Source organism: Neolamprologus brichardi, chromosome 22 (genome assembly GCF_056152115.1).
Source record: "Neolamprologus brichardi isolate AB-2024 chromosome 22, ASM5615211v1, whole genome shotgun sequence".
Taxonomy (NCBI): domain Eukaryota; kingdom Metazoa; phylum Chordata; class Actinopteri; order Cichliformes; family Cichlidae; genus Neolamprologus; species Neolamprologus brichardi.
In genome coordinates this window covers 16,295,808-16,318,704 of record NC_142124.1, presented here as the reverse complement: position 1 = coordinate 16,318,704, position 22,897 = coordinate 16,295,808, and the positions used below count along the sequence as shown (strand labels likewise).

Sequence of the window (22,897 nt, the reverse complement as noted above, 5' to 3'; positions counted from 1 at the left end):
CAGCTTTTCATGGGAATTTCTTTCATATTTTTTGGCATCCAGGAATGTAAATGTACCTGTCTCTCTGTGCTAGAGGCTAAGAATAAAGCAGACGTGACAGTCAACACAAAAACTTTCGTGCACCTTTTATAGTGTGTGTTTGTTGTATTTTTTTTTTTTCAATTCCAAAAAAGTAACACAAGTCTACATAATGAAATCAGAGTATCTAATCATGTCATGTTGGTATTAATCCATCCACATCTAAAGATTAGACCAAAGCCAGCTCTGGTTAACTATAAGTGACTTTTATTACTTTTTCAACATTTTTGAAACTTTATTAAAGTATTACAAACAGAACATAATAAATTAAATGCTTACATTCCACTCTACACCCTTCAATCTTTACATAAACCGAATAAGTGAAGTAAATGAAGACAAAAATCATAATGATATAGCAAAAGGTGGCTTTAGGTAACTGTACATATTACAGCCAGTTCTAAAAAACAAAACAAAATCATAAAAACCCCCAAAACAAACTATTGGCCTTTTCAGTGTTCAATAGTTTTTAATAAAAGCAAAATTAAAGGAATCCCACATTTTCTTCTTAAACATTACTCTTTCCTTATACAACAGCGTTCTACTACAGAGCAAAATTAAGTATAAACATGCATAGTCCAACCACATTTACATGACCAAGGGCCAAAATATTAACAGCCAAATCAGCCACAATATTTAAACCAGTGTCACGAAAAGAAAAGAAAGCAGAGCGGTTAATAAATAAAGTGAATGCTTGTGTGAACTGCAGGCTTAATTCATGAAGGGTTTCCAGCTGCTTCACCTACAAAACACATTCATATGTAACAGCAACCAGCAGATTCACTGCACGTTTTTAACATTAAGACAGGATGAATTTATTCATTCACAGGGTCATTATTAGCGCTTAAAAAGTAACACATACTTTAGCAGAAGAGCTGAATTAGAGCCAGAAGCCAGAATCATAGACAAAAACAAAAAATGTAGTAACCATTCAACAAGCTTGATGATTTTTGGGAGTAAAAACCTACAAATTCTTTCCTTCTTTTCATTTTTTGATTAAATTCCTTTGAATTTGGTTACTAAAGTGGTCCAACAAGCATATGCAGCGTGTGGGAAATTTCACAGCTGACTTCATTTATGATAAGAAAGGAAAACATTCCTCACTTATTAAAAATACAGGGAAAAAAGCCTTCATGTTCACATAAAAGAAGCCAAAGCTTGTGTCCCAAAACCCACAAAGCACATTTTTTGTCTTTTTCTCCCCTTCAAATATCAGGAAACAGAAAGCACTCTCACTGATAGCTGAAAAAAGCTGCAGGGAAAAAAAAAAGAAAAAAAAAAGAAAACTTGATCCAATGGAGGAAAAATTATCATCTGAAAATAAAAAGAACAAGTAGAAATCACGTGTGTGGCTGATGTAGCGGCTCTGGTTTTAAGTACAACCGTTACATCTTTTGAGTCTTCTTTCTCAACCTGATGTGTTTTTCCTAAAGTGGAAAACAGCAATTAAACCATTTATGCAATAATTCAGGGTCTGGCCTCGTCACTCAGCTCTCTTAATGCTGCCTCAAGTCAATCAAGGAAGCAAGTGGAACAATCAAAAGAAATCAAAGTTATCTAAACTTAAACATTTAAAGAATGCTGTGCAGTGTTTAGGAATGACTTTCACCTTTTCCCCCTATTTGGAAATTACGTTTGTTTAACATTTCAGGGTGTTGAGGATGAAGAGCAGTGAGGGAGTGTCGTGTGTGTTTACGAGGCACTAAAAGATGCTTCAGATCTGCCACTATAGACTGTGCACTGGGTGTATAAGGAAACCCAGAACGTCATACCTGAAAAACACCTAATTTAAATAAAAGATAATGCAGACTGAAGAGAAGCTGGTCCACAAAATAGCTGAAAACATGCGCAATCCGTTCTTCGACATCCACTGGATTTTTCTAAGCTTTCAATAGTCTCTCGTCCAACTCTCCTCCAGCTGAGGAAACAAACGTGACCATCCAAAGACTCAGTCGTTTTACTACATTGCTTATGTTGAAAAATCAGGTTTCAAATATTTTAAGGCAACTTCATCATCAACATCACCTCGATTGTCTTTGGTCATGGATGAACCTCCACAGCTTTTGTCGCAGGTATTTCCAAACTAGGCTCTATGTTTTATTTACAGTGAAGGTAAAAAGTCTCGGGGAGGTGGAGGGTGGGGGTAATGCCACTGACCTCGCTCGCTGCTCCTGCCTAAGAAAAGGCTTTTTGCTGATTAAAGAGGAAATTCTTTGTGTGACTCTCAGATGTGTTACAGCCACAGCTTGGTTCTCCTTTTTCTTTTTTTGGCAGGGTGTGGATTCCCAGAACCAAACAGACATCACCCAGTAAAGGAAGCATCTTACTTCATTTAGAGGTCAGCTAACAGGCGGCCAGAACAGCAGAGGGCATCCAATGAGATTGTTTTGGTTCCCCCGAAATCACTGGACAGAATTTGTTGTTTACCGTGGCTTAGGGAAATCCAGATTAGAGGAGGTCAGGGTCAGAAGGGGCATTTAGAAGTTCTGTTGTCGTCTCTTCTTGGCATCCATTGCATCCAGGATGGGCTGCCTTTTGGCAGTGTAGCGCTGCCTGAGCTCCTCAATCTCCCGCTCCATCATGGGATCCAAGGCAGTCAGGCGTAACTGCAGCTCCTCAAAGTCCAAGTTCTTCAACTGAGAGGCAACACAGACAAACAACAGATGGAAAAAATGAGTCACAACACTCAGAGCTGTTTCTGTTTTGCTGCTGTAAACATTTCCACAATGAATAACACTACAACAGAGTCACGGATGACACTCACAAAGTCAAAGTCTCCGTCCTGAGGCACCTTCCAGTTGTCAGGGAAGACGTTTTTGGACTGGATATGGTAGCCTTGCTGCTCCTGTGCCTGGTTGTGGTTGTAGCTCTCCTGCTGCTGGGCTGCCTTGTTGTCCTGCTTGTCGAAGTAATCCATGAAGGAAGGACGAATGGGCTGCTGGGGGGTGGCATGTCCTGAGGAGGAGGAAAATGGTTTAAACTCGAAGGTAACAAAATAAACTTTCTGGACAGAATATTTTGGAGACCGTCTCATTCAGGCAGACATCATATCCGCTCACTTCTCATCGATCCCTGGTCTTCCTCCTCGTCTTCATCGTCACTGTTGATGACCATAGTGCCAAGGTCTGACTCAAGCATAGTGCTGCCGTGCTCAATCATTGTCTGCGCCCCGTCGCTCATAGTGCTGGTGGCACGCATGGTTCCGGCGCCCTCTGAGCCCGACTTAACCATAGTGTGTGAATCCACCTCTGTCTCTTCCTCCTGGATGGAATAAAGAACAGAGTTAAGACATGCAGCATTACATCTGAGGTTTCTGTGAATAAATCAGCACACGCACCGAGTTGTCATCCTCCTCTTCCAGCTCTCTCTGCTGCTCCTGCTGCCTCTTGGCTTTCATCTCCATGGCTTCAGTTATTAGGTCTCTCAGGATCGTAACTGGCTTGGCCTGGCTGATGAATGGATGCTGGAGATTCACAAGACCAAAAAGATAAAAGTTACATGAACTATATTTTACATGCAAATGTATTTCCATACGAGTATATCCACCCAACATCATGTGTTACACCCTCTGATGTTTCTATGTGCCTGAGGCAGCATTAAATTTTCCATATTTACAAATCTCCGGGGTATCTGGGGAAGACTATTTGCGCTCTATTTTATATGTTTGCTTTCATTTTATATCAGTTATTTGAACAGGGAAGGACACTAAGAGCAACTAAGTGTCCTTCCCTGTTCAAATAACATAATAATAGTAGTAATCCATGTATGTGGTGGTGAGGTCATCTTACCTGTAGCAGCTGTGTGGCCGTCGCTCTCTGCTCCGGGTTCTTCACTAAACACTTCTTGACAAAGTCTGTAAACTCGTCTGACCAGAGCTCCGGCTTCCTGAATGTTGGAGGAGGGTTGGTTGGGATCATAAAGATGGCCTGCAGGAACACGACAACAGGATTAGGGTGGATTAAAAAAAGAGGATAAAAGTTTTTCACAACACATTTAAAACAAGAAGAAATGTTTCCACTCACTCTCATTGGATGAATGTCTGCATAAGGAGGTTTACCCTCTGCCATCTCTATGGATGTGATGCCCAGGGACCAGATGTCAGCTACACAGTTGTAGCCGATCTCCTGAATTACCTCGGGTGCCATCCAGAATGGAGTACCGATCACAGTGTTTCTCTTTGCCATGGTGTCCTACAGAGTGGGAATATATAGACTTTTAGAGCATCACAGGACCAAGCGAGAACTCCTCAGAAGCAAATTACAGACAACATCATGATGGCAGACATTACTTCATCTTATCACTACTGACATATGCTGCAATTTTACCGTCAGCTGTCCAGCAACTCCAAAGTCTGCCAGTTTGGCGTGTCCCTCTGTGTTAAGAAGGATGTTTCCTGCTTTGATGTCCCGATGGATCTTCCTCATGAAGTGAAGATACTCGAGTCCCTTCAGCGTCGACTTAAGGATGGTTGCAATCTCATCTTCTGTCAGCTGAGAGATTGAAGAGTAAAAACCAAACATGAACAAACAGACCATTAACTGCTGCACTTGTCTGTAGTTTTTTTTTAATCATTAGTTCGCTGAGTTCAGTTAAAGACAAGTTCAACCTGGAGATCTTTTCACTTTTAAGTCGCAATAAATACTGCACTTTGAATTGAAACTTTATCAAAAAATATTTTCTTCCTGACACAAAAACTAGTGAATTAAAGTCACCATTGCAGTCGTTACTGACAACAGGTCAAAGGCACTTTTAAATAAAGCTTTAGCGCAGATGCACACGTCGCTGCGGCTCAGCGTAGACACCCACCGTCTTGTTGCGCAGTCTGATGATGTCAGAGACAGAGCCAGCGCCGCAGTACTCCATCACAATCCACAGGTCCGTGTTCTTGAAGTAGCTGCCATAGTATTTCACCACATAGGGGCTGGGGAGGAAACGCAACATGGAGTGGTTATCAAAGAAGAAGATACAGAGCAGAAGTGAGAAAAAAAATCTCATGGATCCAGACACGAGAGAGCTACATGGGCTATGATGATGTCATACTTCCTCCTTTATCTCTGTAAAATGTCTTTTGAGGCTTTTCCTGGCTCAGAATGGACCTTTGAGAGAAGGCTGACTAAGTGCAACTGGTCTGCGTACAGTTAACAATAACAGGCTCTTATCTAATTAAACAGAACAACTGTGCAATTCCCTGTTATTTAGGGCAGATGATAAGCAAAAATGTATTCTGAGTCTGCAAATAAACAATGATTTTCTCTCAAACCTCTTTACTGGATGCCACATTTTTCATATTGAGGAAAAACCTTGCTTTCAAGGGCAAAAATGGGCGTATGGTATGAGACATACTGCTGTCCCACCTGTCACACTGCTGCATGATGGAGATCTCTTTGATGATTTCCTGCAGATCTGACTCCACAGGCACCTGCTTGATTGCCACCACCTGGCCGGACTCCTTATGAATGGCTTTAAACACGCTGCCATAGGAACTAAAAACACACACAAAGCTTAAAGTCACATGTATGGCTGCAGTGTTTTATTACAACTGACAGCACTTAAAAAACGATTTATTGGATTCAATAGTCAGCTGTAAAAATGGAAGTTAAGACTTCTTACCCTTCACCGAGTTTCTCGAGAACATCAAACACTTCCTCTGGCTGTTTCGTCAAACTATCTTCACTCAGCTTTTTCAGCTTACTGTAAAAAGGGAATAAGACAGCAATATAAAAGTGAAAGCAATGATAAGTGGAAAAGGCAAATCTAAACATTACAAAGCAGGAGACACGGCATCATTTCAGCATCTGTAAATAAATGAACGGCTGTGGGTGATTTTTAGTCTGGACATAAATGTCAAACACATTGAGTCTGCAACCTGTTATTATTTCTGTTTGTTGTCATTTAAAGATATTTTTAGGCTTGTGTATCGGTGCTTTCAAACACCACAATATGAGGTAATAAAAGAGCACCGCAGCCAAACAACAGGAATAAGTCATTATTAGTTAAGTTCAAAGTGATCGACAAAAAAGTTATTGTGAAACTGAAAACACAACCCAGCATGCACTGTTCACTATTTTCTGACTTGATCAAAAATATTATCACGTGCAATACGAGACTAAAGGAGGTTGTTTCTCCCTGAGCAACGCTAAGTGACGCAAGCTTCAATAAGGTTCCTCAGTTTGGCTCTAGTGAATAAATCAAACACAATGAATCAATGATTCAGTCATTTAAAAATGATCCTACACGAGCTCTGACTAAGACAACAAACAGAGTGTTTTTTTCCTTTATAAGGGTATTTCTATACTACCTCTTAGAAAAGTTTGCACTATATGAAGCTGGAAAGGCCCTCACATCCTGCTGTTCCTGTTAATTTCCACTAAGCAGAACAGAAACGTTCAAGTATTGTGTCCTCAAAGTCTTTCAGAGAAGCCTTTTACTGAATGTGAGAAGAGCTGAAAACATTGCCGTTTTTCCTTGAATCCAAAATAAAAAAAACTTATTCAGTCTGAATTTCACATAGTGTTTTATAATTGAATGGTTTTGGTAATTTACTTCAATACCTATTATTATATTTATTATAATTATTATCATCATCATCACTTATTTTGCTCAAATATTTATTTTTGTAGACTCACTCTTTAATTTCATTGTACATTTATGAATGTTATAGAAAACTTTTAAGCAATATTTACTTTATATTTTTATTGTCTTTATATTACGCACACTTAATTTTATTTTTGTGAATGATTTCCAAAGTAGTTCTAATTTCTTTTGATTTTGTTATTATTCATTTAAAAAAATATTCTACTATTCTATTATAATCATGTTATTTAAGGTAAAATGTTTTTATTGCTGGTTAGTATCTGTGATTATGTTAACTACACACACATAGCTTAAATAGGAAATCTTTCCTACCAAACTCTGTCAACCTAAATGTTTAATAATATTACTTTATTATTATTATTATTAATCATCCTTTATAGTGTTGTAACAAAAGGGTTGCTCATGGAATGGAATGGAATAAATATTTCTCATCTGCACATCTGAACATGTGTGATCTCATAATTTAAAAATAGTACAGCAATTATACAAAGACTTCAGATCTGTTGCCTTGTGGTTAAAAAGCTATCCAGTAAAATTAACTTGAGTTGTCTTTTTTTTTGAGCCTGTGAACTCATGAACCACCACAGCACAAAAACCAACTAAGTAATCAGTAACGTGTAATACTGGTTTGTCTTCAGGAATCGTGCCAAAAAATACCGTGTTCGGTATTTAAACAGTTCTAAATGATGACCTGTGATCTATCAAGCATACCTATCTTTTATAAATGATTTCAAGTCACTCTGAGCAAGCAGTAGAAGCTGCAATCAGTATTTGGCAAAGTGACTTTTATATACCTTTTATTTATTTGGATAAAAAGTCTTACTGACATTCAAAATGTATTTTCTTCAATAGAGATCACGCAAAGAGGCAAGCCAAAACATGGAGGACCTTTAACTTTTACAAGGACATTTTACGTGTCCAAGAAAGTCAATAACAATAACGCAGACTCATAAAGAGAGATCATGTCTTTACTATATATATATATATGTCTAACCCCTTCATAAAGCCTAATAACTAAAGCCTGTTTACAAATACAGGCAACAATATTAGACATAAAAAGACACAGTAATTCGATTTTTGCAGGACACTTGGGAAGCTAGAGGCTGATTCAGTGCGATCATTCATGCGATTGAATGATATTTCAAGTGCAAATCTAACCACTGAACAAAACACTCTTACAAACACGTGGGAACACAAAACGACCACATCATTAGCCAAATCTATTAGAAACTCAATTGAGGGCTCAGGAAAGAGCGTTTCTGTGTGAGGAACGATCTGTACATCCGTGAACAGAACTGAAAGTTTGAGAGAAGACTGCCAACGCTAAGTTAGCTTAGCATCAGCTAGCTCGGCGACATCCACCGAGCGTTAGCTGTTCGGCTAGCTCGTTAATAATAGCATTTTTAGCGTAGTCAAATTAACACAAACCTTTTGGGCGCAGACGTCTCCATGATGTACGACTTCAAAACTAAAAAGAAAACACACTAATAGGGACTCGTGGCACTTTTGGGACCAGCAGTCAGGACGAGAACATTGTCGACTGAATCGTTGTTGTCAAAAACTAAAGCAGCGCCAGCTGAGGGATCGTCAGACGACGGTGTTACGGCCTCAACACAGCGCCCCCTGCTGGAGCGGAGTACAAACAAAACGGCTTAAAATACTCTCCTTAGAAACATTGAATAATTTGTATCCATTAAACAACTGAAACGTGTGAATAAAATGTTACTGATAATAGAGCTGTCCACAGAAATACAATTATGCTTTCTCTGGTCTAATTCAAAGACATCGTCCGACCAATCACAAGCGACTTTGCTGTGAGGTGCACGACTGTTCTACGCATGTGCAAGCAGGAGCCTTGTGGAGTATGAAAAGAGAGGTAAACAGCTAACAGCTATCGTGTTTAAACGGTGAGAAACCTTGATATTATCTTTCCATCCTGTGTACTCCATCTCTATTAGGTTTATGCAGCGTTTTTAGATACTTTAAAGATATTTGTTGTTTGCTCTAAATACCGGTTGGGTTGTTTTAGTCTGTTTCGGGCAGTACCATGCTGTTTCTGTTAGCATGTTGTTAACAGTTATCTCTCTGTCTCTATTTTTTTGTTAAGAATCAGAAATGGATACGCAGAAAGATCTACAACCGCCCAAGCAGCAGCCTATGATCTACATATGTGGAGGTATATTACAACTTTTACTTTAATAATACAGCCGCTGGTAATGCAAACAGTACGATTTTACCTGCTCTAATGCAAACCTTTCATCACTGCCATCACGGCTGCTTCTCCTCTGGATGTTTTTTTTACATTACACCGCAGAGACCTTACATATTGTTCATAATGTGTTCCTTCATAGTAACAATTCTCTCAAGTTAACAAATAATAAACTAGAGCTCAATTTAGAGTGTATAACTAGCCTCTCCGACATTAATAGATTAAGGATTAATCCGTAGTTAATGCTTCAGAGATTGCTAAGAGTGTATTTTTTCAGGTATTACAACACTAGTTTTTAGAGAAAACCGTCTAGCACACTATATCATGTCCTGTTTTACCTAACACATGAAAATATACATTATAGAAAACTCGCATAACTACCGTCTATAATTATAAATACGACTTCAGTATTGGTACTAATTAACACTTGGAGCACAAAACTTGCCTATTGTAAACCGGTCTGTGCATTCAGAGCTGTGATACCTGGCATGTGTGGGATTTCCATTCACTGAAATTACATCTCAGGTGCCTTTATAGCCTCATGACCCCTACTCCTTTTGTAATCTCTGTTTTAATCATAGTTAGCTTGGGATAAGTTGATTGTATTGTTCTGTATGTATGTATGATGATTTTTTTTTTTAACCTTGTGGGTATTTGTGCTTCCAGGTGCAAAACACAAGTACTAACTGAGTGTTACATGATGTTCTTGTGTTTGAATAGTGTCTTTACTACTTAATCCACCTTGGTGGAGACCTCTGGACGACATAACATACACATTAGGCTCACTAGATGTTTACAGTGGGAAATATTAAACCTGCTTTACAGTCTGATACAATGTTACTATTTTGGAACCAATAACAATTATTTCACCGTGATTACGTAATGTTGGTCATCTTGCATCTGGAAAAAGAAGCACCCTGATATTAGTTCTAATAAGTTTTGTGGCAAGGTGTAAAAACTCAGTAACAATCTGAATGAACTGAAATGAATACATCTTACACATTATGGACTAAAATGTTGGGCCACACCTCTTTGAATTCAGAGGCGTGCGCTAAGTGAATAAAAGTGAATACCAACACTCTGCTGACTCAGTAGCTGCAGAGGTCCAAACCTTCTCTGTCATTAACATCAGCAGAAAAACTATGTGAGGGGGGGTTGCCCGCTGCTCTGCTCAAACTGAACTTGAACACATAACACCATGATTTCTCTCGTCACTTGCAGAATGTCACACCGAGAACGAAATCAAAGCCCGCGATCCGATCAGATGCAGAGAGTGTGGCTACAGGATCATGTACAAGAAGAGAACAAAGAGATGTATCCTTTTGACTTTGTGTGCATGAAGACAACTCGTGAAAACATTAAAAATGACCAGTTGACTTGTTTATTTCAGATGTGAGTCTTTTTGCTAAAGAGTGTTCAGATATTTTGATTTTGATTGATATTTTATGAATTGGTTGCTACGTTCACTGTGGATTTCCTTGACTCTCTGATTTCAGTGGTTGTATTCGATGCCCGATGAAGAAGAGGAGAGGAGCAGTTTTGACTCTGTTTACTGTTTGTAGTGTGGGATCATGTAAATAAATAGACCTGGCTTCAGATTTGTGAACTACTCATTTTATTCTCGGTCTAAACAATACATTTGCTTGTCAAAAATGTATGAAAGTTTGTTTTGGTTTATTAAATAATAACTATTTTAACTGGTCGTGACTGTTTTTTCCAGTTTTTCTAACTGATGAGCTGATTTAATTAGTAGCATCTCCATGACGACAGGAAAATTTGTGTTTCAGCTCTTGTAGACTTTTCTATATTCATGTAGTCACGTGTAATTGGTCTGTTGCTATGAGATGTTTGCAGCTTTTCGACCCCTGAAATGAAGTCTGCCTTTCAGAATGACAAAATGCAGCAGGGGGAAGTAACCCGATTTTGTGTAATGCAAACTGTTTTTTGGCCTTTTTCATAGTAATAAAGATTAAATGAGACTGCGATGTTTTCTTCTCCTCACCCCAAAGGTTTTTTTTAATGACTTTGACTGTGGGATGGTTGTTGGTACCAGACAGGCTGATCTACCAGGATTTTCCCACAGCCATCTCCCAAAAAGAGAAAATATCCAATGAGCGGCAGTTCTCTAGGTGAAATTGCATCATTGACGCTAGAGAGGATTGGACAGAGTTTTGAGATGATTAAAAAAACAAAAGAAAGAAAAATTCAACAGTAACTCAAATGACAACTGCTTATAAGCGAGGTATTCGGAAGAGCGTATCTGAATGCACAACGTAAAACCCTGAAGCAGACCAGCTACAGAAGACTGCATTGGGTCCCTCAGTTTCCTGTCCACAAAGAACAGGAAACATACTGGCTCACCAAAATTGCACAATAGAAGAAGAATTGAAGAGTTAAGGCAACTCTGATTGCAAAAGAGGGACCAACCCAGTACAAGCAAGGTGTACTTAAGTGTCCATTGAGTGTATTTTTGATCTAAAACAGCACTATGATAGCTTTAACTTCTTTAAATTACACCGTCTCCCCAAGTTTAGCTTTTAAGTTGATTTAAATCTAAATCTTTTTTTTTTTGTTCATTTAGTCCCTTAATATCTGCATGGCAACTTTTTCGTTTGGCTTACCACAAAGATTTCAAACTGTTGCACTCTCTCTACTCAAAGGTGCAAAAATCCTCATACCAGCACGTCTGCATCTCACTGGTTTAATTTGTACAAATGCTGAAAATCTCTGACAGATTCTTCTGACTTACTGGCTGCTGGGCAGCTGAAGGAGACTCCAGCAGTGTCTTTGTTTTTTGTACACATTACAGAAATAAGACACAACAAATAATAGATAATAATAAAAAACTAAAATGATGTGTTTCATTAAGATGAGATACCAAATGAAATAGCAAACAAAGCCTTCACTGGGATCATTACTTGCACTTGGGTTTAGCAGCTATTTCATTTCAAACTTCCATCTTTAAACGATTCTAATAAAACTTTTGTGTGAACCTGTGATTTGATGTAATTACATGCCAAAATGTTGACCAATAGCAAATAAGCCTGATTGAATTTCCCGGTGCTGGACAGAGAGCTGCTTCCAGCTAAGATGCTGCTGAGAGAGTTATGAACAGCGTGTTCTCATCAACAAAGTAATTACTTTGCTGAACTACCCTTTAGGTGACAAACAAGACTGGATTCAATGATTGTTTTCATTACTGGGCTGGATTTTCCATCAACAAAATGTAATTTTACATGATTAATATTCTGTTTGTTTGCTGTTGATCAGATTTGCAGCTCACTCCAATTATCCTAAGAGTAATTAAACATTTATATCTTTCCACTGTGTCAAAATGTTGCCTGTCAGTTACTTCTTCTCCAGTAATACAGCGTAAATCATGTATAATCGAAATTATAATGGGGGAGGGGGGGGGGGGTGTTTCTTAAAATTTGATGAATTAAAGCATCAAAGTGTCTCGCATGTGTGTGTCTGGTCCAGGTTTCGTCTGCTCTGAAGTCTAAACTGAGGCTCTCCCTTCAGAGCTGTCCTACTGCAGCACTGCATCGCTGTGGCACTCCCCCCTCCCCCTCACTGACATCACATCTGACGCCTCATGTCGGGGGTGTGTCCAGCAGAAATCCCCATCCAGGCTCAGAAGTAGCTGCGGCTCTGAGAGAGGTAGAGGCAGAGTTTGAGCACACTGCAGAGGGATTGCAGCTATGGGGAACGCGCAGGAGAAACCTCCGGGCGGCGGCGGAGGGGCAGCGAGCGCGGATCAGGCCACAGCAAGGAGTGGGACACGAAGCGGGGGTGGAAGCAGCGGGGGAAAGCCTCACATGGCTCCAGAGAAGGGGGCGGTCAATGGCACTCAGAGAGAAAACAGCACTGCTGGTGGGCAAGAGAAGAAGGAGGACAGCCCTGCAGTGGACACAAGTTACCTGGATGCTCCCGCCGGGGCCCTGCCTCCTCACCTGGCCCGGCACAAGAATGAAGGGAACCATCTCTTCAAACACGGACAGTTTGGAGACGCCTTGGAGAAGTACACCCAGGCCATTGAGGGATGTGCTGAAGCAGGTGGGGGGTGACATGAGCGGTTTCTTTTCTCTTACACAGCATGTGATCCTGGGATAAACAAATCTGATTATAGCAACGATACTATAGCATAGTTAGAGGAGCTTTATCTAACTGCTAATTTCTTGATTCATTGATTAAACTATGTATAGTTTTAGAAAATAAGAGTAATTTTGCTACCAGAAAGTTATTTCTTGTTTATTTTCATCCTTGGATTCCTTGGAGTAGCTTTTCCAGCTCTGTGACCCAGTGTAGAGTTGCCAAAAACAGCAGATGGGTGTCACAGCCCCTGAGAGACACCCTCTCGTAGCATCTGTGACTTAGCCCTGGTAAGGGTATCACATACAAGTTGACTCAGTGTCACCTGGTTCCACAATCCAACGTATCCCGTGTCAGTTTTGAATGCATTATACCGCTGTTTCTCCAGTCAGCCTGCAGGATGACTTCAGGTCACTTCACTTTTTAGCATGAAGCAGAGACACAAGGCGTCTCTGCACCGGTGATTTGTGATTGCAGTGGAGTGTTGGCACAAGACAAGTTGCTGTCGATGGAAGTCGTGTGCTGATGCATGGGGGTTTTTTACGTTAGGCTCAATGCCAAGCTGCACAGAGAGCACTCAGCTGACTTTTACTCTTGTAGCTGGCAAGTGTGATGGCTTTTTCTGCACTTGCACTGTAGCCAGATTCCACACGTTTAGACTTGATTAATCATAGACTTCAATCAGAAAGCTGGTGAGAACAGTGTATGATGATGATGATGCGCTATGGGTTGTGAAAGCTGTACATAAGACTGATGCTCTCCCAGCGGTTATAAAACTGCACTAGAGTGGAAAGGACAGTGGAGAAAATGACTCTACCGAGGGATCTCTTAACACAGCCTTTTATCTGTCTGCCTTTCACCCCTTCAGCGTTTCTGGACACTTGCAATTGAACTGCTTCACTTGTCTTGATTTCGCTTCTCTCTCGAGCACTTTAGGCCACAAAGTCCAAAGAACTGCTGGTAATATGGATGTGTAGCATGGCCTTACACCTGCTTTTCAGATCACAAGATGACGTAAATGAATCTGGTCTTTCAGAAATGTGATTATGGTTGTCCCCTTGCAGGCATTGATAGTCCAGAGGACCTGTGTATTCTCTACTCCAACAGAGCGGCCTGTTACCTGAAGGAGGGAAACAGCACAGACTGCATACAGGACTGCAACAAGTACGTGACGAGTGTCGGTTTTATTACTGGTTATAACTTCCAGGTTTGAGAGATGAATCCACAGATCTGACATCACACCCCAAAACACTGTCAGATCACAGACTGTATTTAAAAGATGGCCAGAACCAGAACTGTTCTGGTGTCATGGTCGTAACCATCTTGTGGAGTGCTATGTTTATGTGTGATTTTATTTGAGAGATAGCTGGTTTGAAAAGGCTCTGAATGCCACAAACAATTGTTGCCACTTTAATTTTCCCAAAGTGGCAACAATTACAGCCTGATTGGAACATCTACTCTTACCAGTACCAGCTTATAAAGAGAGAAATGCATAGATGGAGATTGGGCTAAAGAGATCAGCCAAGAAAGCATATGAATAACTTATTAAAGGGGGACTTTTTGTGCTTTTTTGTCTTATACTCACTATTTTAACAGAGTCAAAAGTGGGAGACAAAGCAGGAACAAATCAGGGATAATGAGACAAGAGAATATGAATTAGATACAAAGCACAAAAGACAAAATACCACCAAAACGAAGCAGGAAATAAGATACAGACAAAGGCTCGAACATGTGAAGTTAACAGTGAAAGACAAGAGACAGAGACAAGACTGGAGGGACACAGTGGGATTAACAAAAGGGAACTAATAAACATTAAGTCATCTACAAGCAAGCAAAGAACTATAGGGACAAATAAAAAAGCTCATATTAAATAAACCATTAACAGAAGACCATGAAGAATACTGAACTAGAACAAAATCATTTCTCAAAACTAGAGGAAGTCATGAACCTGCAAAACTCAAAAGCTCCCAGTAAAAGACCCGGGGATCGTGACATTACCCAGTTGGGGACATGTGGGCTGTGTTTTATTTAAATTCAATATTATTTACATGAAAACTGAATAACAAACTGCTTTTCCACACCCTGATTGTAACTGTTTTCTCTGTAACTGTGGAACACAGCATGTAGATCATCCATAGTGATGCAGGTTGGGTTCCAGCAGCCTTCTGCTTTTTGTTTCTTTGCTCTAAAGGCTGCGACTGCCTGTCGGTCAAATATTCATTCACGTGTTCAGATCCCTCGGTCTCCGCCTCTCCTCTCTGATCCTCTTAGGGCTTTGGAGCTGCAGCCCTATTCCTTGAAGCCTCTGTTGCGTCGAGCCATGGCCTATGAGTCACTGGAGCGCTACAGAAAGGCCTACGTGGATTATAAGACCGTCCTGCAGTTAGACACAGGGATACAGGCGGCTCACGACAGCATCCACAGGTCAGCTGAACACAAAAATCCAAACACGGGAAACTTCAGCCGCTTCATGTGCTGGTGCATGTTTAGACAGATTTTATGTAACACCAAGTCGTCTCAGTCATTTCAGTTTCCCTTTGGGTCTTGCTAAACACTTTGCAATACTAGTTTCAGTCTCTTTGTTCTCTGACAGGCTCACAAAGATGCTGATTGAGCAGGATGGGCCCGAGTGGAGACAGAAGCTTCCAGAGATTCCCGTCGTCCCCCTGTCTGTGCAGTTGCAACACCGAGAGAAACCAGTCAGCATCGAGCAGGCCCAGGCCCGGGCCGCCAGAGCAGCCCAGGAGGAAGGTGAGGAACAACACTTCCTGTGAGTGGTTAAATGTGATGAGCACATCTGATGCAAACAAAGAAGCCTTTTAAAGAAATCCAGATTTTCTTGACTAAAGACAGTTCTTTGGGTGATTGCATTCACGCAGCATTTTTAAAAGAAACAGTAAATAATTGAACCATAAAGCAGCAGCAGAAGTCAGTGAGCAGAATCAGCGTGCAAATGCTGAGTAGTGGTGAAGGTGCTCCAGCTGAGAGACTCTGTGTGTGTGTGTGTTTGTCTGGGTGTACTATCAATAATGCAAAGTAAAGACGATCCACACAGACTATAGTGCTGCTGTAATGGAACAATCCAGGTCAAGTTTCCACAGCGCTCGAACTGCTCACAAGAACCAGGAGACTCCAAATGTGCCATAAATGCAAATATATGTAAATAGTTTTGGAGCAGTATAAGGCTGTAAAACTCACAACAACACTAACAGATAAATCTGTTTACTTGTACTTGTCTAATGAAAAACTACAAATACACGATCTAACACATACAAAGCTGAATGAATATGAAGCCAGAAACAGAAGCAGACAGGAAGTGATCGAAGTTGTAAGTGTTAAAAGCAACATGTGTGCTGCTTAAATTTGTCACAGCGAATACGCAGCACTGTTAATCACTACCTCCTACAGTAATGCATTTTGTTCCATCTTACTGAGGAGGAATGACGCCATGCCAACAATAAGAAATGTAAGACAGCTTTTGGGCTTGAAGTTTGGGCTTCAGGGAGGCTGTTTCAGAAGCTTAATGTTAGCCTGCTTTATCCATTCATAATGGGAACGGGATCATTGTCCTGTTGGAACACGCAAATGTGTTCAGGTTTCAAACATCCAACTGTTGTGGTGAAGTTGAAGAATTTGAAGGTAGTCCTCCTTCTTCATTTTTCCATCCAACAATACCATTGGCAGCAAAACAGCCTCATAGCATGATGCCACCACCACCATGCTCGACAGCTAGTGCAGTCTTCTTAGGTTTGAAAGCCTCACCTTTACTCCTCCAAACATACTTCTTACCATTGAGGCCAAATAGTTTAATATTTGTCTCATCTGACCATTAAACTTTTCTCCAGAAGGAGTTTGGATTGTGAATATGGGCAGCTGCAAATTTGAAGGCGTCGATTTTGGAGCAGAGGCTTATTTTGTGGTCAGCACCATCTCAGTGTATGGTGTAAAACTGACTTCACTGTGGACAGTTGTGCTGGTGTCCCAGTAGCTTCCAGTTCATGGCTTGAGCCTTGTTGGTTCCTGAACATTCAAATCAATTTCCTCTCATATGAGGGTGACAGTTTGGGTCTTCTTCCGGACATTAGCAAAGTTGTGACACATCTGAATAACTTATGTAAAATTGGACTGATGATCTTAGAATCTGCAGTTGTTTGTTTGTGTACATCTACAATTCTCTAATACAACAAGTCAATCTGAGTGTCTCAAATGTTCAATTAAGTCATTCCTAAAATCACGTTTGTGTTGTTGCTACAGGAAAACAGAAAATAAAACTGCAAACACGCAACACAAAACAACACCAAACTGTGCTCCTTAATAAAAGAGTTAAAATGAATCAAAATTCTGACAATTATAATTTTATCCGTTAAAACAATTAGACTTAATGAAGCCTCGAGTTCATTAATATGTTAATATGCCTTTAATTGCCACAACACGAGTTAAATGAGCATTGCATTTATTAGTTGAGCTAGCGTTAGTGGCGATGATTAAAGCTATTGCTCTCTCGGCATTTGCAAACACAGCTGTGTTATCCGCCAGAGGAAATTACATATCTATTGATGCTTGGATTGAAAAGAATTAAACACAACCTCTACAGCAAGCTAGCATCAAAATAACCCTGTAATCAAAGTTTGCACAAGCTTGTGTTATTACTCCCCCACAGCCCCGAAACCTCCTAACCTGCCACTACGCTTCAGCGCCGGTGCCAGCGTGTCTGTTTTGACTGTGTTATTGGTAATGTTATTAAATTGTATCTGTTAAATTATCTCCTCACAACTTGACTCCCAGCTTGTATCAGCTTCAGAGGTGATTGATCTCAAATACTCATGCTCCACATATCAATTTAGTTTCCCAGCAACAGAGCAGCTCTGATACGGAGAGTCAGACTGAGTGGTTTGTGGTATCGACGGACGTCTCAGCTAAAGGAAAAAAATAAGCTTTCAGCACCGAGATGCTTCAGAAAGGTTCAATTGTAAATGGATGAAAGTAGAATTTTCTTGGTAGAGAAAAAATGAAAAAGAGTTTCAAAACCTGGTTCAGGCTTTATAGTGCTTTGGGCCTGAATGCTTTCTAAAGTAACTCTGTCTGAACACTTTATTAGTTATACTTTGTTATTACTGGGTTGGACCTCCTGAACTGTTGATATAAGGTAGGATTGATTCAATGCTTTCATGTATTTTTGCCAAATTCTGACCCTGACATGGGAATGTTGCAGCAATAATCGTTACTCATCAGACCAGACAGCATTTCTCCAGTCTGTCGTCCAATTTAGGTGAGCCAGTATGAACTGTAGCTTCAGTTTCCTGTTTTTAGCTGACAGGAGGTGTGCTCTTCTGTTTCTGAGGCCCGTCTGCTTCAGGTTCCTCATTTGTTGTGCATTTAGAGATGCTCGTCTTGGTTGAGACAAGTGGAATATTATCTTTTTGTGTACCTGTGAGTCTGTGGATATGTTTAAGTACCGCTGCGTGTGTCTTTCCCACAACCCATTGGCCGCATTGGCTTTTTCAGCACAGCCGATCGCTAACTAAGGAGGAGTTGACTCATCTCCGCTGGTCCACAGAGACTGCTGCCGACAGGCTGGATTTATTAAGGCCTGAAACGGTGTGAAGAAATTGTAGCAGAGGCTTGTTGAAAGACAAACCATTCAGTACAGTCTGCCCCAGATCTGTCCAACCAATCAATAACTTGCACTGAAGAAAATGAACTCTTTATGAAGTCATCTTTTTCAGTTGGAAAAAAAACCATTTTTCTGCCAACAGCCAGAAGAAAAGAAGCCCACTTCACTTTGCTTAAACAGGAAGGCAACAGTCTGGTCAAGAAAGGCCACTTCCAGGAGGCCCTGGAGAAGTACAGTGAATGTCTCGCCATAAAACCTGACGAATGTGCGGTCCACACAAACAGGTATGCAAAAACAACCCAAACAGACGCTGGAATTGACCGGTCTTTGCAACAAGAGCGCCCGAATTACTTTATAAAAGAAATACTGTTTGAAAGGTGGGTAGTTTGATCGCCACCCCCCAAAAAATAACAGAATAGCTGCCTACATCACTTAAGAAGCTTCAGCTCAAATATTGTGTAAAAATAAAATAATAAGCTACACAGACACTGATAACATTGTACGACTGCACCGTTTGCCACTCACATAGAAGGGCAAAATTTCTACGATGAGGAGAAAATAATACAAAAAAAAAAAAAAGACTAACATCAGAGCTAATTCTCCATTTACAGGTAGACAGGGGGAACAGTAGAGGGCACCATATCACCACCTGGCATGTCAAATCTGATGCACTGCCCGTTGTTGCTCTGGATAAAGCCCCATGAAGGTGTTACAGTATATGTGAAACAAATTTCAGATGAAATATTGTGTTGCAAACATGAAAGCCTAAACTGCTGGACACATGTGGATCCCCTGAGAATATTGCATCCTGCAAAAATCTCTATATTAACAAGATAGTGTGCGAAATGTTGGGGAAAATGCATCTGTCCCTACTCTTCTACAGTGCATATTTTGAAGATTTTTCATTTGTATTTGAAACAGTGTGGAGTAATTTAAACATGCGTAGCCTGATCCTCATACTGATCATCACTGACAGAGACCGTCTGACAAACCCTTTACTTCTCCTCCAGAGCCATCTGTCTCCTGAAACTGAATCGGTTCGAAGAGGCCCGGCAGGACTGCGATTCGGCGCTGCAGCTGGAGCCGAACAACAAGAAAGCCTTCTACAGACGAGCCCTGGCTTTTAAAGGTTTACAGGTGCCGGCACGCCCCTCATAAACCTCTTCCTTGTCATTTTAAGATAATGCGTTGGATTTTTCTTCCCCCTCCCATTCCTGATTTCTCTGTATGGATGACTATCCTGTAGGACTACCTTTCAGCTAGCAGTGACCTCCAGGAAGTCCTCCGACTGGACCCCAACGTCCGGGAGGCGGAGCAGGAGCTCGAGGTGGTGACGGGCTTGCTGAGACAGAGCCTGATGGACAGCACCGTGCGCACACCAAGGGTAAAACAAGTTTCTCACGTTGCCTTAACCGCCTGAATTACTAGATTTAATTTTCATTGTAGTTGTCATTATGCAACACAAGGTTATAAAACTATACTGGAAGTTCAGTCCCTTTATGCAAGGAGGAGAGGTAGTGAAGGTGGGTGAGATTAAATACCTGGGGTGAACTGTCCAAAGCAAGGCTGCAGGCAGAGTGGAGCGGGTGGAGATGAGTGTCAGAGGAGGGTGTTTTGGGAGATTTAACCTTTTTAACGTGCTTTGTTATGCTTCTTTTCCTTTAAAGGTGATAGCGGCACATTTGCCTCTTTCATTTTACTTGTTAATAAAAACCTTTGCTTTATTCGTTTGCCTACTTGTCTCAGTTTTTCAATCTGGACATGCTTCGTTATTTTCCTCACATCCCTCGGACTGAACGTAACAAGGAGCAACAGCAAAAGGGAAGGTTTAGATGATTTGGAGACAGTGGCAATGGCAGGAAGTGGAGCTCGAGGTGATGATAAGCTATTCATTGCGAGTGACCACAATGAACAGGATTAGAAAGAGTAGAGTGCATCAGAGGGACAGCTCAGGTTGAGCGGGTTGGAGACAAAGTTTGAGTGGTGAGGCTGAGATGTGTTGGACATCTCCAGAGGAGGGATAGTGGATATATTGGATAAAGGATGTTGACTATGGAGCTTTCAGGCAGGATGAAAAGAGAAAGACCACAAAGGAGGTTCAAGGATGTAGCGAAGCAGGACGTCCAGAGGGCTGGTAGGACAGAGGAGGATGCTAGAGACAGGGTGAGATGGAGGCAGGTGATCTTCTGTGGTGAACCCTGAAGGGAACAAACTAAAGAAGAAGAAGAGTGTGGAGGATGAATTTGGCAGTTTTGAAACCTGAAGAAAGAAACTGTTCTGCTGGTACGGCAGCTGATACTTGGTAAACAAGTCTGGGATGCTTTAATCACTGTAGTTGACAAGCCTCCAGGTCTGGATCCAAACACATCCCATATCTGTTTGTAACGTCTCCAATTAGTTAGGAACATGGCTTTACCACTTTATTATCTCCAGATAAGGCTTCAAGTATGTTACAAACTATTAAGACAAACAAAACCCCATAGAAAAGGCTAACCTTTGATGATTTCCTGCAGGTTTGATGTCTCCCGCTGGTTCACATGTGGAGACAGGTGTGGACACTTACCATACTGCTGCAGGACTTTTAAAGCAATCGGCTACAGCAAGTAAGCAGCGTAGAAATGCAAATGACTATTTTTGAACTCCTGGGAGGAGAACCGTGGACGACCAGCTTTTCAGCTCTGCTTCATCTGCAATGTGTGCGAACCACACGTAACTCCTGAGTACACAAGCTTACATAACGGTAAGCTTTATTTAAAGAGGCTAATGTCAAGGTACTTGTGACCCGCTCGCACTATAAATCATTCACGTTATGATGTAATGTCCAGTTTCATGTAACAGGCTCCAGAGCACTCTTACTTGTTAAAGAGTGTTGAGAGAGGGGAAAGAGAGTGCGTATCAAGCGTGCCTTACTGAGATTTTTACCACAGTTAGGATGAAATGCGCCAAGATTAAATGTTTAATTTTGATTTGCGTTTTTTTTTTAATCTGCTTTGAAAGGAATGGATCAGTGCAGTGTGTGTTTTTGTGTTGCACAGCAAGATATGAAAGCTTCAGCTATTTTATTCCAAAGCATTTGTTATTGTTTACATGTAGTGTGATAAGAGCTGCTATTAATTTAAACAACAAGCCAACAACATCACATAAACTATCATGCTATTAGTGTTGGGAAGTGCCCTAAAAGGCACTAACGTGAATTTAAGCTTCACCGGTTAGATTAACTAAAAAAAAAAAAGTCTGAGGTCAGCACTTTCGAGTGGACCCATGATGCTTTTCTTTATTTCCTGCCTGATAAATGCTGCTGGAATTTCATATTAAAACTGGCCACTGTTTCAAAAAATTACATCATCTTTTATAAAGTAATCATTGTGTTGTGTTTAACACTAGCGCTGAGCTGATGTCAGCTCGGAATACCCTTCCTTATATGGTCAATCAGCTCTAGCTATGCCTGAATAAGGAGGCGGAGCTAACAAGCACTGGGTTCTGTTTAGAAGCAAGTCGAAGGGCAGCCAATCAGAATTTGGGCTTATAGTGAGGGGGAGGGGGGGCCTTAAAGAAACAGAAACTAAAAAGACTTGTTTCAGACAGATGATAAAAGACCAATAAGTTACATAACGATCACTTAACTGCAAATCAAATAAAGTTGAATAAAAATTTTGAGTGAGTGCGACATGAACACAATTGATCCCCTTTTAAGCGACTTTTAGTTCACGTACCTCTCTGGGTTTAAATATTGCCTTGCTTAGGTTAGTGTTACAGTTTACAGAACAATGCACTGTACATCTTACTGTAGCTCAGTCATTAATTACATTAATGACTGTTTTGTTTTTGTGTAGGTATATAGTAGTTAAATTAAAGCTAATGTCCGCATGTCTGTGCCCTTATTGCTGCAACAAGACCCCCGATAAGGCTCTGATTAAACACCCAGATATATTTATCAAAAACTGTCATATTACAAGAAAATTATTTATTACAGTGGTACAAATGTACTTTATTTAAGTAAAAACATCAATAACTCATTTGTTTGAGTTGGGAGCCTAGCCTATAAGAGAAACAGCAATGCTTGGATTTGGGGGGGGGGGGGGAGCTCTGAATAAAAAATTTAAAAAAAGCTTCATATATCTCAATTATTTACCTGTTATCTCACCCCCCCCTCCTCAGTTTCAAGTAATTAATTGAGTTAATAAGACTTAAACCAAAATTTTGACTAATGTACCGTAAATTTTCTTTGGCAGAAAAGGCTTCCATGGAAAGTCATTTTTCAGCTTCCACCCTCAGGCTTGTCATTCTCTCACATTTCAGCCTGCGGTGTGTGC

At 40.6% G+C, this 22,897-nt stretch overlaps 3 protein-coding genes across 3 annotated transcripts; 2 read left to right on the top strand and 1 right to left on the bottom strand.

The window, feature by feature from the left end:
* Nucleotides 1–113: 113 nt before the first annotated feature.
* Nucleotides 114–8,369, bottom strand: stk3 (serine/threonine kinase 3 (STE20 homolog, yeast)). Its single transcript, XM_006787886.3, has 11 exons — nucleotides 8,098–8,369; nucleotides 5,686–5,766; nucleotides 5,430–5,558; nucleotides 4,882–4,996; nucleotides 4,401–4,565; nucleotides 4,098–4,265; nucleotides 3,864–4,001; nucleotides 3,413–3,538; nucleotides 3,135–3,336; nucleotides 2,840–3,030; nucleotides 114–2,711 (listed from the first exon to the last, which is right to left on the bottom strand). Exons 1-11 carry the CDS (start codon nucleotides 8,118–8,120, stop codon nucleotides 2,553–2,555), a joined length of 1,497 nt encoding a protein of 498 aa, XP_006787949.1. The 5' UTR covers nucleotides 8,121–8,369; the 3' UTR covers nucleotides 114–2,552.
* A 118-nt stretch (nucleotides 8,370–8,487) lies between these two features.
* Nucleotides 8,488–10,575, top strand: polr2k (RNA polymerase II, I and III subunit K). Its single transcript, XM_006787887.3, has 4 exons — nucleotides 8,488–8,576; nucleotides 8,777–8,845; nucleotides 10,100–10,192; nucleotides 10,375–10,575. The coding sequence occupies exons 2-4, from the start codon at nucleotides 8,785–8,787 to the stop codon at nucleotides 10,395–10,397; spliced, it is 177 nt and encodes a 58-aa protein (XP_006787950.1). The 5' UTR covers nucleotides 8,488–8,576; nucleotides 8,777–8,784; the 3' UTR covers nucleotides 10,398–10,575.
* A 1,938-nt stretch (nucleotides 10,576–12,513) lies between these two features.
* spag1a (sperm associated antigen 1a) lies at nucleotides 12,514–22,649 on the top strand. The gene is made up of 8 exons (XM_006788096.3): nucleotides 12,514–12,934; nucleotides 14,035–14,134; nucleotides 15,242–15,394; nucleotides 15,564–15,721; nucleotides 18,727–18,868; nucleotides 19,595–19,721; nucleotides 19,831–19,968; nucleotides 21,098–22,649. Exons 1-8 carry the CDS (start codon nucleotides 12,580–12,582, stop codon nucleotides 21,101–21,103), a joined length of 1,179 nt encoding a protein of 392 aa, XP_006788159.2. The 5' UTR covers nucleotides 12,514–12,579; the 3' UTR covers nucleotides 21,104–22,649.
* Nucleotides 22,650–22,897: the final 248 nt, after the last annotated feature.